Consider the following 17392-nt stretch of genomic DNA (forward strand, 5'->3'; position numbering starts at 1 on the left):
TATGAGTACTTATTAAGCTTTTGTGAAGCTTAACGCGTAGTATGAAAATAGTATTCAGAAGGAAAAGAGTTCAATTAAGCTATATGAATCACATCTCATCATTGGCAAGGTATGAATTATGAATTGTAAAAATAAATTATGAAATTAAAGTGGCATGAACGTAGATATACAATTTGGTCGAAAGTGAAAAATAGTGTTCTAAATGAATTGTAATATTGAATTCAAGTAGAAATGTTCAAGTACATTGTGGATAATTGCTAAGTGGTGAACATGTGTGTTTTGGATGACATTTTGAGGTATTTTGAGAATTAAAAATGGTTAAGAATGATCGGGACTGGTTAAAGGTTGTTTATACATAAATTTGAGATGTTTTAGGCTTGATTCTAGGTCCCCTGCACCCTTGATTGATACCAGGTGAACTTGTATTGGTACAAGTAATCCAGAAAGTAAAAATGAACAATGTAGGAGAGTTGTACCTATACTTGGAATAGTGAGTATCGGTACAAGTTCCCTGTTTTACCTTTTTTTTTTGGTTCAAAGTTTGCTCAAACAAGTCCCAAATGATCTCCGATTGCAACCAAAACTTTAAAGCTTAAAAATTATTCAAATTACTCCAAAATATTCTAATAAACTTCACATTAAGTGTTTGATATTATTTATAAAATTTTGTGAAGTCGGTGAATTTAGTGCCTAAATGTGACATCCTTTGCTTGGGTTATCATTTTAACTCGAGTAAGGTGTCTTACACTATAAATAGAGGTTTGAACATCTTATTCAGAACTTTTTCATCTTTTGACAAGCTTCAACACTCTAAAAATTCTCTCCATCTTTCTACAATCACAAAAACTTTCATAGCTTTTAGTTTTCTCAATCCCCTGTTACTTCCATCATCGTCACCTACCACTACACTTGTTTTTTAATTACTGCAACACTCATTTTCACTTAATTGTAAAATTTCCTCGGTTAACCAAAAGAACTATTGTTGTATTGAATCAAAAAGTAAATATCTTCTTCAAATCGTTTGACAAAGAACTATTATTATTACCTATAATGGATTATTAGTTTATTATACTTTTAAAAAAATATTTCACTTTAGCAATTAACAATGTTGTGAAAGATAAAAATTACTTGGTGGAAATTTCATCACAATTTGATTCATCCTTTACAAAATCTATAATAAATTATTAATTTTATGCATTGTTTTCTGTACAAGAGGACGTAATTTTAAATACGTTGAAGTGCATTATCTTCTTATTTAATGGTTGGAGGAGGGCTATAGGTAGAGGTGTTCATGGGCCGGACCGGGCCAGGTTCGGGTTGGGCTCAACTAAAAAATCATGTCCATTTATGGGCTCGGGCCGGGCCGGGCCCAAAAAATGGGCCTAAAATTTTGCCCAAGCCCGACTCGGATAAAAATACTAAAATCCGGGCCCGGCCCGGCCCTGCCGTATTAATTTTTTATATTATTTTATATTATTTTTAAATATATATAATACATCAAAAATACTAAAAATATCAAAATAAATATTTCCCAACAAATTGAAAATAAATTTTGAAAAATATGTAGACTTAAATAACACTAAGATAAATGCAACTTAACAAGCAAATGCTTCTAAAATAATAATAAAAAGTAACAAATACCTTTAAAATAATAAGAAAATTAACAATAAAATAAAATTTATACAATATCCAAACAATAACAACAAAATAATAGCAACATAATAGTAAAATGGTAGCAAAATATGGATAAAACAACAAGAAAATAACATTAAAAAAAATATGCAGATTTTTTGTCATTTAGTGAACTAGGGCCGGGCCGGGCTAAAAATACCTTACCCAAGCCCGGCCTATTTTTTAAACGGGCCTTGTTTTTTTGTCCAAACCCATTTTTCGGGCCTATATTTTTGCCCAAACCCTCCCACATTTCGGGCGGGCCTTCGGGCCGGGCCGGGTAGCTCAGCCCATGCACACCTCTAGCTATAGGTAGTTCTAAGCATTATATCTAAAAGAGTAGATATAATAAGAACTTATAATGATATTAATGTTTTTAAAAAAAAATCATAAAGATGCAATTCACACGGTGAGCAGGGGCGTAGTCAAGGGGACTGGCAGAGGCCGCAACCCCTTTTAAAAGGGAAATTTTTTCATTTAGGTCATTTAAATTTTTTAAAATTTTAAATTAATAAAAGTAAAATTATACTTTGACCACTTTAAAAATGATAAAATTTTTATTTAATCCTTTAAAATTATAAAGATATAGGCTATTCAAATAGTAAAATTGTATTTTTACTATCATAAAAATTAAAATTTAACTTTAGCCCTCCTAAAAAAATTTCTGCCTTCGCCCCTTACTTTGAGAGATTATGTAATGATCAAACCAATCTGATCAATTAGAATATTTTTTAATAAAATTTAAAGTGTTTATAGTAATAGTACGAGTAATATGACTTGCAAGAAATAAGTAGATACACGAAGCGACAAGCATTAAGATCGATGATTTGTTTATTATGGGTGTCGAATTCAATAAAAATAAATGCCCTACAAAAAAATATAAACTTTTTATATAACGGTGAGCAGGGCTGAATTTACAAATACCGGTAATAATTTTATTTCTTAAATAAAAACAAGTGAAATAAAAACAATTGGCGAGTTTTGAAATTAAAAACTAAATTATAATTAAAACTGTCAAAAGAAATATTGCAATAGACAATATAATAAAGGGTCAATATATATTTTAACCCTTGAACTTGTCTATTTTTACCTAATTGGCCCCTAAATTTTTTGGACCTAGATGATCCATGAACTTGTATTTTGTCAACCAAGTTGGTACCTCCCTATAAGAAAATCAATATAATGTGAATCTAGTCAAAGGTAAAACCAATATCAATGTAAAGATAATTTCGATGTGTTATGATAAATCAATTACCATCTCACCTAACTCTCATGGTTAAAATTACGTAAATTTTTAACGACAATAGGTTATTCTAAGTTTACAAGTTCAATATATTTATAATGAGTTTGGTTTTTAACTTATGTTTTACGTTGGGATTATATTTTTTTCTAAAATTCAGTGGGAAAATTTTAACGATGTTAACCATTCTTAAAATTCAAATTAACATTTTAATCAAAATAAAATATTTAGACTAACTAATAACATTATAAACATTGAGGCATCAAATTATGTTAAAAATTTATTTATAAAAATTAAATCTCAAATTTAAATATAATATAAAGATCGAAATTGAAATTAAAATGTGATATTTTTATATAATCTAAAAACCACAATTAAAAATTAAGCATTTTTTTTATAATGTAAAAAACAATTTTGAAATAAAATTTAGCCTTTATTTATGATTTAGCCCTCGAATTATATGTGTTTTCTCATTTTGAAATAAAATTTCTTTTATCTTGCATTGCTATATAAAGTATCATTTTTATTCTATTTTCCCTAAAAATTTGTCGGTTTTCAATAAGAATATGGAGTATGTCACGTTATTAAAAAATATATATAAATCGAGACATTTAATGAATGTATAATAAGTTATTTGGCCCTTCAAAATTGGATAAAAAAACTAAAATAATTTTTTTTATAAAATTAAAGGATCAAATAAATCATTAATTAGAAACAAAATTTAAAAGCCCAAAGGCGGTTCAAAATAATGCTATTATGGTAACCCAGTCACCAATTAAAAAACACTACATTTCCATTGCCGGGAATTGAACCCGGGTCTCCTGGGTGAAAGCCAGATATCCTAACCACTGGACGACAATGGAATGTTTGATGAAGTTCTAAAAAATATCTATAAATAAGGATCCGATTGCTCGGTGTAATTGTTTTTACAAGTTAACCCAATTTTCTCATGTTTCTTCGTAAAACGTTGATAAAAGTATTATAGAATTATATATTAAGGGTTAGATTATATTTTGATCATTCCACTAAAAAATTTGACAAATTAGTTTTTATACATTAGATCAAAGAGTAAATTGGTTATTCTTTTAAAATTTTCATGTATTTCTACTATTAAAAACGAGTCTTTATACATTACCATGAGGTACATGTGACATGTCACATGTCACTGTATGATTATTTTGTTAGCCACAGAAGTTTTTAACAAAGACAAATGTATCAAAATTTTAATAGAAATAATCAATTTGCTTTTTAATCTAACGTACAATAACTAACTTGTCTATTTTTTTAGTAGATGAGGCAAAATTGCAACCAATCTTCATCTTTCATGTACTCTACAAAGTATGAATCAACTTATTTTCACCTATGATTGAAGTTATGAAATATGGAACAAGCTAGTACGATTCAACCTCTCTTTTTTTATGCTATAATAATGTGATGCTATTAATGTAGAAAATAAATTTTTTTTAGAACAACAAATGTCTTCTTAATCACATTCTGAAACCTTAAATGTCTTACATTAAAGAGTTTGTGAGCTATCTATGGTACTTGTATCTGACACTATTCTCTCAAATGGTATCATACCCCACTATATAGTGCAAAAAAACTTATAAAACTTATATAAACTTAATTTAAAGAAAGACTTATACTAGATTATATCCCTTTTTATAACACGTAAATTAAGTCAAAATAATATAAAATTTATAATAAATAACCTCTAGAAGAAATAATTTTATAAATTGTCCAAAACTTTCATATCACTTTTTATAAAAATATATAATTTTTTATAATAACTTTAGAAAGTTATTTTTTATAAATAAATTATGATCAAAGAACCTATAACACTTTTTAAAAATAAATATATTATTTTTATAATATATAATATGAATACGTAAATAAATTATGTACATGCTTGGCCATAACTTTTTATAAATAAATAAATTATAATATTTCTATAATACAATCTTTTGGCCATAATTTTATAAAAATCAACAAAAAAATATTTACTTAAAAATAAAAAATATACATATTATTACTTTAATAATAAAAATTATAATTTAACATATTTTTTTATTAATTTTATAAAACTTAAATAACCAATTTATTTTTTTGATGAATTACAATAATAGAGTAAAGCCCGGATAACAAATATGACTAGCGTAACTCGAATCTAAATCACACCTAAGACAGTAAACACTCTTTACTATAAAACCATCACATGAGGTTAACAAATAACCAAAACTTTTAATTATATACAATTTTTACTTCAACGTCTTATAAAGATCATTTTCAATTATCGTCTTACTAGTATCACTGCATTTGAGTTCAAACACTTATCAACCCATTGATTTTGTCGATCACTATTGCATTAATTATTGTCATATTCTCCAATTGATCTCTAAAATGATCTTTCATCTAGCTTGGTATCGTTGTCTTTCAAATATGACTTGAAATTTCCTTTTGGAAGAATAAATATTTTAGGTTAAATTTGTGTGGATTTAGTTCTTATACTTTAATCTGGTCAAATTTAATTAATGTACTTTTCATATTAGTTAATTTTAATTTTTGAAGTTTTTTGAATTTTAAAATTTCTGAACAAATGGTATAAGTTTATTTTAGGAGTATAATATGTTTCAGCATATTCAATTTCATAATTTTTTACATTGATAATAATACTTATTACAATTGAATTAAGACATAATAGACAAAAATAACATAAATTTAACATTATTGTATATAGTTAGGACAAAAATTAGAAGAGATTTACTCCAGTGCAAACAGAACTAAGCGTAGACCGATGATAAGTAGAGATGTTATTAAAAAAGGATATTGAAACCCGGATATCAAACATGAACAGAATAATTTAAAATCATTTGAAACCCAGAAGCATAAGAAGCGCTCAAAAAACATCTTCGGCGACCCCTTTTTACCCCAAAACCAAACCAACAAGTAGCGACTCTGAGTAATATATAATTGAATTTCCTTTATATTGTTTTGGGGGTTTTAAAATCGAACTTTGGGGTTGATTTGAATCGAAAACAGTAATGTCCGCATCTACCGTCTCGATCACCGCCAACCCAGCGGCGGCGACGCCTCGCCGGCGTTCCCTCGTCGCCGATAAGAGATCGAACATTGAAGCTTTGGTTGCTGATCCAAATGCTACTGGGGTTAACCTTGTGGAAGACAAAGCCGCCGCTGCTGCCGTTGGTACTGCCGGTTACAGAAGAGATCTGAGCCACGATTCGGGTCCTGCGGAGCCGTCAAAGGACTCGTTGCAAGGGAAAAGGGTTGTCGTGGGTCAAAATTCGAACGGCCCGCTGCGACGATCGCGGAAAGGAGCGGTTAACAAGGCCGAGAAACCTCGGTGGTCGACTGCGGTTAGCATTTTTGGTAAGAATTTAGCACTTTTGCTTGTTTTGGTTGGATTAGCTCAGATTGTTAGGAGATTGGCTTTGAAATCTGGGGATGTTAGTAGCGTTGGGACACATACGGGATTAACTGAATTTGAGGGTAGGGTTGCTGAGGTTGAGAGTTTTTTGAAGACCACGGCTAAGATGATTCAGGTTCAGGTAGAGGTTGTTGATAGGAAAATTGAAAACGAAATTGGTGGGTTAAGGAAGGAATTGAATGAGAGAATTGTGGATCAAACTGTGGTATTGGAGAATTCATTGAAAAAATTGGAAGAAAAGAATGAGGAATTAGATAAGTCCTTGAGTGAATTGAAGAGTGCGAATTTGTTGACAAAGGAAGAGTTTGGAAGGATGTACGAACAAATGTTAAAAGAGAAGGGTCAAAATGGTGAGTCTGAGAATGCAGTGAGTTTAAGCGATCTAGGAGCCTATGCGAGAGAGATTGTGAAGAATGAGATTGAGAAGCATGCCTCGGATGGGCTCGGCAGGGTTGATTATGCTCTCTCTTTAGGTGGGGGAAAGGTTGTTCGGCATTCAGAGCCCTTTCTTGCTGGAAAGGGAATCAATTGGTTTCTGAAAACTAGCCGAAATGGAGTTCATCAGGATGCAGACAAGATGTTGAAGCCAAGTTTTGGAGAGCCAGGGCAGTGCTTTCCATTGAAAGGAAGCAATGGGTTTGTTCAGATTAAGCTGCGCACCGCTATTATCCCTGAGGCTATTACTTTGGAACATGTTGCCAAGGTATTATTGTCATTATGGTTACATTGTTCTAAAGTTTCTTTATATTTGTATTTGTTTTATGATGCAACGTGTAACTGTAATGCATTTCTTTTGATGAGTCTGAAGCTCTAACATAAGATCCATAGGATGGGAATATTCAAACTTGAGCTTATTTAGAAATTAAAGGAAAAAAAAAAACATGTACAAAGATTGTACCAGGTAACAACATATATCTGGATATATATGGATTTTGAATAAGGATTGGTAAATATAACACCATGCTTCCCTGCATCCTACCTCAAATAGGTAAATATTTTTGTCTTATTTTTTACAGTTATATGTAAATAACGAGGTTTTAATAGTGTTTCCTTTCCTTCAAAAGTGGTTCCATGCAAAGAGATATTGGTTAACAATACAAATGCTGAGGATTGTTTGAATAGCGTGTGCTGATGAGGACATTGTATATATATGTAATTACTTTTAGCAGAGGCATAGTGGCATACTTGTGCAAGTGGTGAGTGAAGATATAGATTTTCCTGGCGCTGCTTGATTTGCATCTAAAGAGTACAAGAGCTATTTGTATTTGTAGAAAAATAATTGATTGCTAGGAATAGACATTTGATTGGTTGTCAATTTTTGTTTCTTATATTTAGTTTCCCGCAGGCGATTTTCAACTTAAGATATTAGGTATCTGTTGCTTGAAGAACAGAAAGGACCCTTTGGTAGATGGCTGAAAAATGCGAAAAGGGGTTTCGTTTTTGCCTTCCATTTTAACTTACAACATCTTGAAGTGCCATTATTTGTTCTTGTTAATCTGTCTTGTTTTGCCTATCTTGACTAAACCAACCAGTGATGGATTGCCAAAGTTGAAATTTACCATTGTCACTTGATTAATGAATAAAAGAATCATTCTTGGTTGAGCTTCCCACCTTTCATTTATGATGTCAGAATTAGGATAGCTCACCGCTGTTTGTATGAATATACATGCCTTTGTTTCTTGCAGCCTTGCCCTTTTCATAATTTTAAGATAATAGCAAAAGAATTTAATATTATGGAAAATGTTGAAACACCAGGCAGAACAAGCTAATATAACAATGGCAATTTACTGAAAAATAACCAAGTATATAGCTAGAAATAATGTGGAAAAATAAGAGCACAAGGATTTATGTGTTTTGGCTTTAAGCGTAATTTGGTAGGGGCAATGAGAAATTTTTACTATGATTGTAGCAAGATGAAAAAAAAAAAAAAAGTTTTGTGCCCAAAACTCTTTGGAATTCAGTCAAGCTGGTGCACTCAAGATAGACCTACGCAAATTGACAATTTCGTATAATTTTCATTTGAAATCGTTGGAGTGCTCTTTCTGTTTTCATTCTCTGTCAACTTTGTCACAAGTGCTTATTGTGTTGTGCATGTACCATGTCCAGAGTGTTGCATACGATAGATCCAGTGCACCCAAGGATTGCCGCGTCTCTGGCTGGCTGCAAGGCCGTGATCTTGATGTCACTGTTGATGCCGACAAGATGTTTCTTTTGGCAGAATTCACGTATGACCTTGAGAAGAGTAATGCTCAGACCTTTGATGTATTGGATACAGCAGGTATCGGAATTGTTGACACAGTTAGGCTGGATTTTTCTTCCAACCATGGAAGTGCTTCACATACCTGCATTTACCGTTTGAGGGTGCATGGTCACGAACCCGATTCTGTTTTAATGGTGAAAACGGAGTTGTGATCTATACTGTATTTGCTATCTGCATTCTTCTCGGTACTTGTCGATTTTGTCTATTATATATTGACTCAGATCATTCTAATAACTAGATACAGATTCCTTATCCTGTTAGAATTCCGTCTCTGTAGCAAATGAGTGTGAATCTACTTTTATGTTTCCACTTTCCAGTTAGGTTCTACTTGAATTAAGAACAATGATTTTGATATATATATACATACATATATATATGAACCAGAAATAGATGAATTTTGTCTCCTGGTAGGAAAATTTTCATAGAATTTTGTTTCCTACGTGTTAACCGGAAAATTCGGAATGGTATGTAGTAGATTTGATAGCTTGTGTATTCATGTCATGCTTGTGTTATTTCTGTGTCAAAATCATGTTTAAGGTGTTATTTAGTCATATGAATTCTGACATCTATATCTATACTATATGTCTATCCATCTATATTATACTATTATTTAAGCCTGTGATTGAGTTGATGGCACAAGTTAATTAGACACCAACTCACTTAGGAAAATTACAAAACTTGTCTTTTTGTATCTAGAATAAATTATATTTAATCTTTTTATTTTTTGAAAAAAAATTACACATTATTAGATTTGAACCCATGCCATTTAAATCATATAAAATATTAATTTCACTACTAAATCAAAGTTTTATTGTAATATACCATTTACATTTTAATTGTATTATACATGTTTTATCACTTTCATCGGTTGTATCTATATTTTTACTTTTATAAAATTATTTAAGCCCTGATTGAGTTGGTGTTGGTGTGAATCAATCAAATATAAACTCGGTTAAGGAAATTACTAAAATATTTGTTTGTAATTAAAATGAATTATATTATTTGAGGGTATTTTAATATTTTTATTTAAAAAAAATTACACATGATTGGATTTGAACTAAAATTTTACCACTAAATCAAATTTACATATGGTGTTCTAAATATGTGATTTTCACACACATATGCATGTGATAAAATTTAGTTAAATTTCGAGATATTGAGTTGGTGTCAACTGTAATGGAATCTTAACTCAATTGTTAAATTACCAAAACTCTTATTTTAACATAGTAATAAATATTAATTTAAAAATATTTTTATTTATTCATAAAAATCTAGAAAAAATAATGCTTGCTCTCAAATTTTTTATTTCAACCAAAATAATATTATTATATATATTTCTTCTATTTGCTTCTGTAATATCATATTTAGTTTGTTCTTTTCCATGTCTAGTACTTTTGGCGGATAAAAATTACAATGCCTAATTTATTAATTTAGTTTATTTATTAATTCAAAGATAAAGTAGTGATTTATGAACCTTTTTTTTGGTACATGTGTTTTATGAACTGTAATGAGCAAAAAAAGGAGGAAAAAAGGCTGTTCCTGCTGGATGATTCCTTTGGTGGTTGGAGAGGGGACAAAGGTTTCTTCAATGATTTGAATGTTGCCATGAAATACTATGATACTATTTATAATATGAAATACATTGTTGGATGGATTATGATCACCACTATCTATAATTATCAATTTATATACCTTATCAAATCGAATCGGGTTTTAGTTAAATCTCAATCACTCGAGTCAGATTTTTTTAATTATGACGTTCAAAACTTTTATCTATTGGATTAATGATTTTATATAACCTTTTAGATTTGATTTTTTTGAGCAATCTCATTATATGTTCTGGTCATATTTTTATTTTTTTGACACTAGACTTAAAATTATCTATATTCTTTTTCTAACCCATAAATAGAATGATAATACACTTCAGCGCACTCGAACTCACATTCTCTTGCATTGATAACAATACCCATATCAACCGAGTTAACAGTCAATCGACTTAAATTTTTTAAATTTTTATCTTTTTAACCAAAACCCATGCTTATTTGATTGTTTTATGTAGCTAATTTGGTTTCTAAATACTAAAATCAGTTTAATAGACCGGTTTTTGGGAATCCGGTTTGATGATCAAAATTAATGGTTTAGACCGGTGGGGGACCATTGATCATGAAGCGTAGATCTAGGGGAGTCAATGCTTTAAAGGGTAGGCAATGCCTTTGACCGCCCCGAGCGGCCTTTGACCCCATTTTTATGGGTTTATTAATATGGTCGGATTAAGTAAAAATAAAAATTATAAATACTTTACTAATTATGAGAATTAAATATTTATTATATTAATTTCATATAATTTATTATATATTGCAAGCTTTAGATTTTTATTTGAATAGTTTATTTAACTAGCATGTGGATAATTATTATTTTTAATAATTTTAAATAAATAAAATTTAAAATCTTAAGTAAAATTTGAAAAATTTCCTAATTTTTAAGTAAGAAAATAAAAAATTATAAAATCAAGATAAATAATATTATCACAAATATAAATATTATTTATCTTAATATTTAAATTTGTTATCATTAAATTTTAAAAAAATTCTCGTTATAATCTAATTTAAATTTTATTTAAAATTTGTTAGTATTAAATTAAAAATAAATTGTATTTTTTAATTAATAAAAAATCCACTGCATATTTTAATATTTAGGTTTATGGGTATCAATTATATTTATATTTATTTTGTTTACTTTAATTTTTTTTTATTTTGATTCTAAATTATTATTTTTTATCTCAATTTATCTAAAAATAAAATAAACTTTATTGATAAAAACATGACAAATGATAAATTATTATCAAGAATAAATTTTAAAAGTAAAATAGATCAAAATTAAAGTTGAACTCCGTGTGTCGACCTGGGGCTTAAGTTTGAGTCGTATTAATCACGTTATTATTAAGGTTTTACCCCGTAATCCTTCACTTCTATATATTAGGATATGTCATATTTGTATTTTTATTTATCCCTTTTTTAACTATTCGGTTTTTTTTAGTTTTGGGCGCATTATATATCTGTCAAGTGGTTTAAATTTAAAATCTTTCAATACAATAATAATATGACAAATAGATCTTTTTATTAAACAACTCCATCCTCGAGCTCGAGGTTGTAATTCACAAAAAAAGATCAAAATTAAAATTTAAGTAATAAAATAAGAGAAAACTTAAATACCAAAATGAAAAAAAATAGTGATAATATTTTTATATAAAATTTATAAAAAATAATTAAAAAAATAAGTTGGACCAATCTCAGATCATACACGCTTTAACTACTTCCAAATCCAAAGGAATAAAAGAATTTTCTTGAACTCTTCATTCAAAAAGATCACACACAAACAAAGAAAAGAACCTAATTTATTTTATTTTCCAAGAAAAAAATACTTAAAAGCCAAGAAAAATCTAACAAAGCATCTTTTTTAACTCTTTACCCATAAAAAATGATGGAGGGGACTTTTGAGATTCGATCCCCACGTTTGACCGTTTCGTTTTGAGGAGTTTCTTTTCTTTGGGGCGTTTCATTTTATTTTCCCGAGAAAATCTATCTCCTAAAATCCGACCAACCAAGCAATAACCAAAAAAAAACCCACTCTTATATTTTTATTAATATTAATACTAATATGGGTTCTGAATATTGTCTTTGAACTATTGGGTTTTTTCTTTTCCATTTTATTTTCTCGAGAAAATCTCTCTCAAAATCCGACTAAACAAACAACAGCCAACCCCCCACCCCCCCCCCCAAAAAAAACCAATGTTTATATTTTATTTAACATTCATAGAAACAAAGCAAATTTGGGTTCTTGTCTTTGAACAATAAATCTAAAGGCAGACATCTTTTTGGGAAACTCCAATACTTTTGTATTTTTGTTATTGTTTTATTTTAACCCCAATTGGTCATTGGGTTTCAATTCAACCACACACTTAAAAAGAAAATCACCCCAATATTCTTACATTTTTTCAGGTTTTCTTCTTTCTTTTTCTTTTGACCCTTTTTGTCTCCTTCAACTCCTTCTTTTGACTAAGTTTTTCTCATATTGGGAGGTATCAAATATATATAGACAATTATTTTATTTATATATATATGTTTGCTTCAGTTGACTTCTTCCTTCCTTCTATGAAAACTGATTGATTTCTAAATAGAAAGTATGGGTATTTTCTTTCTTTTTTTTTTCTTCTCTAATGAGAAAAAAAAATCACAAATTTTACTGTTAAATTCATGTTTTGAATCATAATTTTCTTTTGTTGTTTATTTAATTTAATTTTTTTTATTTATTCATTTATTGCAGGTAATTTTAAGGTGTTTTAATTTGGTGATGATTGGGGTTGGATTTTCTGGCATTACACTAATGAATCAAGACAGAACAAACCAGCAGGCTTCAGTAAATTCTCCCCACTTTACTTATTTTCTTTTTATTTTTAAGTTTTAATTAATTTTATTTGTTAAATATTTTTCAATTTATTTTGGGTTAATTTTTTTTTCCAGTCTTTGATTGGTAAAATATTGAGTGTGAAGGGAAGAAATCAAAGTAATAAAGAGATTGAAGTGAGATTTGGTTCTTCAGGTGAGTGCTTATAGTATCAAATGAATTTACCAATTATCATAATTTTCTTCACTTTGAAGATATTTTAGCATTTGCCAAAAAAAAATTAGAAAAAAGGTGATAGGAAAAGAAAATGTTCTTATCATATTTTTAATTATTTGATTCAAGAAGAAAAGTTGTTCTTCATGAAAGAAATTCAATTATTTTGAGTATTTGTCAAAGATGCTATTCTATTCTCCTTTTTTAAATGGAAAGTAATTAGCATCCATTTTTTTGAACATAAATAGCATCCATTTATTTTTGCTTTTTGGGGTACAAAAATATGTTGAGATTTGGGAATAGGATAAATCGGATAGTGCGATTCGAAACCCGGATTTATCCGATGCCACGATTTAAGGATGACTGCATGAACGAACCGAGTTATGTTCCGGTTCTGGATTTATTATCCAAAGCACCTTTTTTATCTTTATGTGTATTACTTGCTTTTTTGTTTTGCTTATTGAAGTGAAGCAAAAGGTGTTTATGGATAGATTTGTAAAGTTGCTTTTTTTTTGGTACAAAAGAGTTTCGGGTTGGGGAAATTGGGAAAGAGGGGTTGTAGATGTCGAGATTCGAAATTTGCGGGTACTTCTTAAAGATGGCTACATGAACCAACTAGATTTAAGTCCCGGAATTTCTAAGTTTCATCTTTTTCTATCTTTCATTTAGATGATAAGGTTGATACTTATGGTGATGATGAAAGCATGTATACGTATCTATGGTGATACAACATGGATAAATACATATATATATATATAATTTCAGACAATTACCACGAAAGAAGGCAAGAAAATGGCAATTCGTTTGAGAATATATTCTTGTTTTGGAACTTTTATCCATGGAAGCTTAGCATTCACCACCACTTTTGTTGATGTTTCCTTTCTCTTTTTTTTTTTTTCTTTTTATGTAGTCTTAGTTCTTAGTTTTGAATCGAGTACTGGTAGGAAAATCGAGTGTTTGATTTCTAGCAACGAACGAATGTTTCGTCGAAAAAGAAAGTTCTTGTTCTTTATACGGTTATAAATTGCAACAAATTCTGTAAATTTTGGTTCTTTATTTTTTTATTATCTTGCTTCGTAATTGATTGTTGATTTTGTTCGTTTTTGCAGAAGAACAATATGATTTGCCACTTCAACCTTTGCTTTCGAGAGAAAAAAGCACGAAAGCTGCTAGTGAGAATATATCTTTCCGGTAGTGTCCTTAGATGGGTTTTTTTTTAATAATTATCTTGGTCTTTTTTGAAAAGCAGGTTTGCTTATTTGATAAACCAGGCTCTTATCAATGTTTCATTTGGTTTGTTAGTGTCTTCGTTGCGACATGGAATGTAGGAGGTAAATCTCCAGATAGCAAACTCAACCTCGATGATATTCTTCAAGTTCGTGAAGAATCAGACATATATGTGTTAGGGTAATTTTCGCAATCTCTCTCAGATTTTGCCTTGAGATTCTTGGATTAACATTTAGTTTGTGCTAAAGCAAGTATAAGCTGGTTGAGTTAACCTGAAAAAAATTCCATCTTGTAGGGTTTTGTTATAGGATTTTCACCAATATGGTTGGATATGTTTTTATCATGAAAAGGGAATTGTTTATATTGAATTTTTTCTTTTGGGTTTATTAGTTTTCAGGAAATCGTTCCATTGAATGCCGGAAATGTGCTTGTGATCGAAGACAATGAGCCTGCGGTGAAATGGCTCACCTTAATAAACCGGTCACTAAACAAGGCGAATTTTGTTCCTTTAAGAGGACCCAGATCCATTGGCTCACCCGGGGGTTCACTGGTTTTCCCGAAAACTTCACTTAGAAAGGCCAGCAAAGCTTTGAGGACAGAGAATAAACGGAAGCTGAAGACCTGCAACTGTCCTATAGGTTTGGAAAGGAAGAATAGCAAAGAATTCTGTTTCCGGTGCCCTCAATCGCAAACGAATGAAAATGATATTTCATCCGAAGATGATGAAGACGGACCTAACGGTCCTTCTAGTGCAAACTCGATTAAGTATAGCCTTGTAGCAAGCAAGCAAATGGTGGGAATTTTTCTCACGGTATGGATGAGGAAAGAGCTTGTACAATATGTAAGCCACCTACGGATATCCTGCGTAGGTCGCGGTATTCTCGGGTGCCTTGGCAACAAAGTAAGTTGAGAACTGAACCATGCATTGTTTATTTCCGTCGGATATATATTGAAATAGAGATTTATGAATGCAGGGCTGTATATCGGTGAGCATGCTTTTCCACAAGACAACCTTATGTTTCTTGTGCAGTCATTTGGCATCTGGAGAAAAAGAAGGCGATGAACTTCGGAGAAATTCGGATGTCATAGAGATACTTCGGAACACGCAGTTTCCGAGGATCTGCAAAACATCGAACAGTAGGGTGCCGGAAAAAATTCTGGATCATGAGTATGCATCTATGAAACTATGAACCATATTTTAAAATTGTCAAATCTGTTGCAGTTTTTGACGTTTACAATCCCGTATTATTCAATGTTTTTCTTCAGAAAATTTCGTATTATTTTACTTATTTTCATCGGAAATTTTTTTGCAGTCGGGTCATATGGCTAGGGGATTTGAACTACAGGATAGCTTTAAGCTACTCTGATACCGGAAAGCTTCTAAAAGAGAAAGCCTGGGATACATTGTATAACAATGATCAGGTAATTTCGTATACTATATTAAAAAGAAAAGACCTGAACATGGAAATTTTCGAGAAGTATTGTAAGCGATTGTGTTGGATACGTACTCATATCCGATGCTTCCTTTGTTACTCAGACTGAGTAAGCAGAAATGAAGAGCCAGAGCACACAGATTTCAACTGTTGCAGGATTTTCTATATTACATTGATTTATGTTGCTCCGATTCTTTATATTTCTCTTTTAAGTACTGCATTTGGCACTTAATGTCTGACACATATATGCATGAAAGCTTCAAAAAATGCATACTTTTTTCGGACATATATCCATATTCAACTCTCTCAGAGTAATCATAGACTACATGGATTGGTTCTAATACAAGAACTATTTGTGCATCTGGACGCACAGCTAAAGATCGAAAGAGAGGCAGGGCGAGTATTCAAGGGATGGAAAGAAGGAAAAATATACTTTGCACCAACTTACAAATACTCTCTTAACTCGGACATCTATGCCGGTGAGACTGTTGAAACTAAAAGCAAAAGGAGAACTCCAGCTTGGTATGTATTTGTAAATTTTCAGGTTAAAAAACCCGGATCGGATTGGAGTTTAAACTGGTCAGATTTTAGGTGTTCGGTTTAATTGATCAGATTGGTCAGTTTAAGAATAATTTGAATGTATCCCATATAAGAACGAACTCTTTTATTGATTCTAACTGTTTTGGGTTTTCAGGTGTGACAGAATATTATGGCATGGAAGTGAAATATATCAGCTTTCGTATGAACGGAAAGAGTCGAGGTTTTCCGATCATCGGCCAGTATGTGCGACATTTTGGGTGAGCGTTGAAGCAATGGAGGATGGATCAAAGAGAAGATGACCTTTTGTTAAATAGACAGGAAGAAGAAATCATTTTCCAAAAAGAAAAAAAAAACATAAAATCTGGTTATTTTCTACAATTATTCCATGTTTAGGCATACAGCAAATGTAAATTAATTCACTTTGAAAATTTAAAAATAATTATTCTACTAAGATCATAAAAACGTATTATTTGTTCTACATTGGAGAAATTTTACTCAAATTCGAATTATTAGAAAAAAAAATTGATAAATTTTCCTTTTTTTCCCTCGAAAACTTTATCTAAATTAGAAACATTTAATAGTCATTTATGTTTGTATCAGGTTACATTTATATTTGAAATGTTAACAGATTTTAATGGCAAAGTGATTATTTTATAAGTGATTAAAATGTAACTTGATACAAATAAAAGTGACTATGTTGACAATTTATCCCATTCATAAACTTTATCCAAAACTTTTCATTTATATATTCTCAATAAAATAATATAGTTTCAAACAAACTAAAAAAGACCAAGATTTTTCAGGTACAAGGAAAATAATCAAGCCATGAATGACTTATATTTATATATTTTCAATAAAATAATATAGTTTTCATGTACAAAAAAATAATCAAGCCATGAATGATTATATTTCTTCATAGTTTTTTTCATGTTTGAGCCATGAAAATTATACCTGTTGAT

The 17392-nt window shown here is 30.2% G+C and overlaps 2 protein-coding genes and 1 non-coding gene across 5 annotated transcripts; 2 read left to right on the forward strand and 1 right to left on the reverse strand.

Annotated features, from left to right (window-relative positions):
• Positions 1 to 3702: 3702 nt before the first annotated feature.
• On the reverse strand, positions 3703 to 3774 carry TRNAE-UUC (transfer RNA glutamic acid (anticodon UUC)). Its single transcript has one exon. It is a non-coding gene; the product is annotated as a tRNA-Glu (tRNA).
• A 1887-nt stretch (positions 3775 to 5661) lies between these two features.
• LOC107955357 (SUN domain-containing protein 1) lies at positions 5662 to 9003 on the forward strand. The gene is made up of 2 exons (XM_016891123.2): positions 5662 to 7059; positions 8463 to 9003. Exons 1-2 carry the CDS (start codon positions 5953 to 5955, stop codon positions 8766 to 8768), a joined length of 1413 nt encoding a protein of 470 aa, XP_016746612.2. The 5' UTR covers positions 5662 to 5952; the 3' UTR covers positions 8769 to 9003.
• Positions 9004 to 12040: 3037 nt separating this feature from the next.
• LOC107955356 (type I inositol polyphosphate 5-phosphatase 10) lies at positions 12041 to 16884 on the forward strand. Of its 3 annotated transcripts, none has more exons than XM_016891120.2 (10): positions 12041 to 12796; positions 12940 to 13032; positions 13137 to 13215; positions 14343 to 14424; positions 14536 to 14640; positions 14851 to 15361; positions 15435 to 15628; positions 15774 to 15882; positions 16267 to 16415; positions 16588 to 16884. In XM_016891120.2, exons 2-10 carry the CDS (start codon positions 12967 to 12969, stop codon positions 16730 to 16732), a joined length of 1440 nt encoding a protein of 479 aa, XP_016746609.2. In that variant the 5' UTR covers positions 12041 to 12796; positions 12940 to 12966; the 3' UTR covers positions 16733 to 16884. The 3 variants fall into 3 exon arrangements, with proteins under 3 accessions (XP_016746609.2, XP_016746610.2, XP_016746611.2); XM_016891121.2 differs by having other exon boundaries at positions 12041 to 12694; XM_016891122.2 differs by having other exon boundaries at positions 12041 to 12614.
• Positions 16885 to 17392: the final 508 nt, after the last annotated feature.

The sequence above is a fragment of the Gossypium hirsutum genome, chromosome A06, assembly GCF_007990345.1.
Source record: "Gossypium hirsutum isolate 1008001.06 chromosome A06, Gossypium_hirsutum_v2.1, whole genome shotgun sequence".
In the NCBI taxonomy this organism is placed as follows: Eukaryota; Viridiplantae; Streptophyta; class Magnoliopsida; order Malvales; family Malvaceae; genus Gossypium; species Gossypium hirsutum.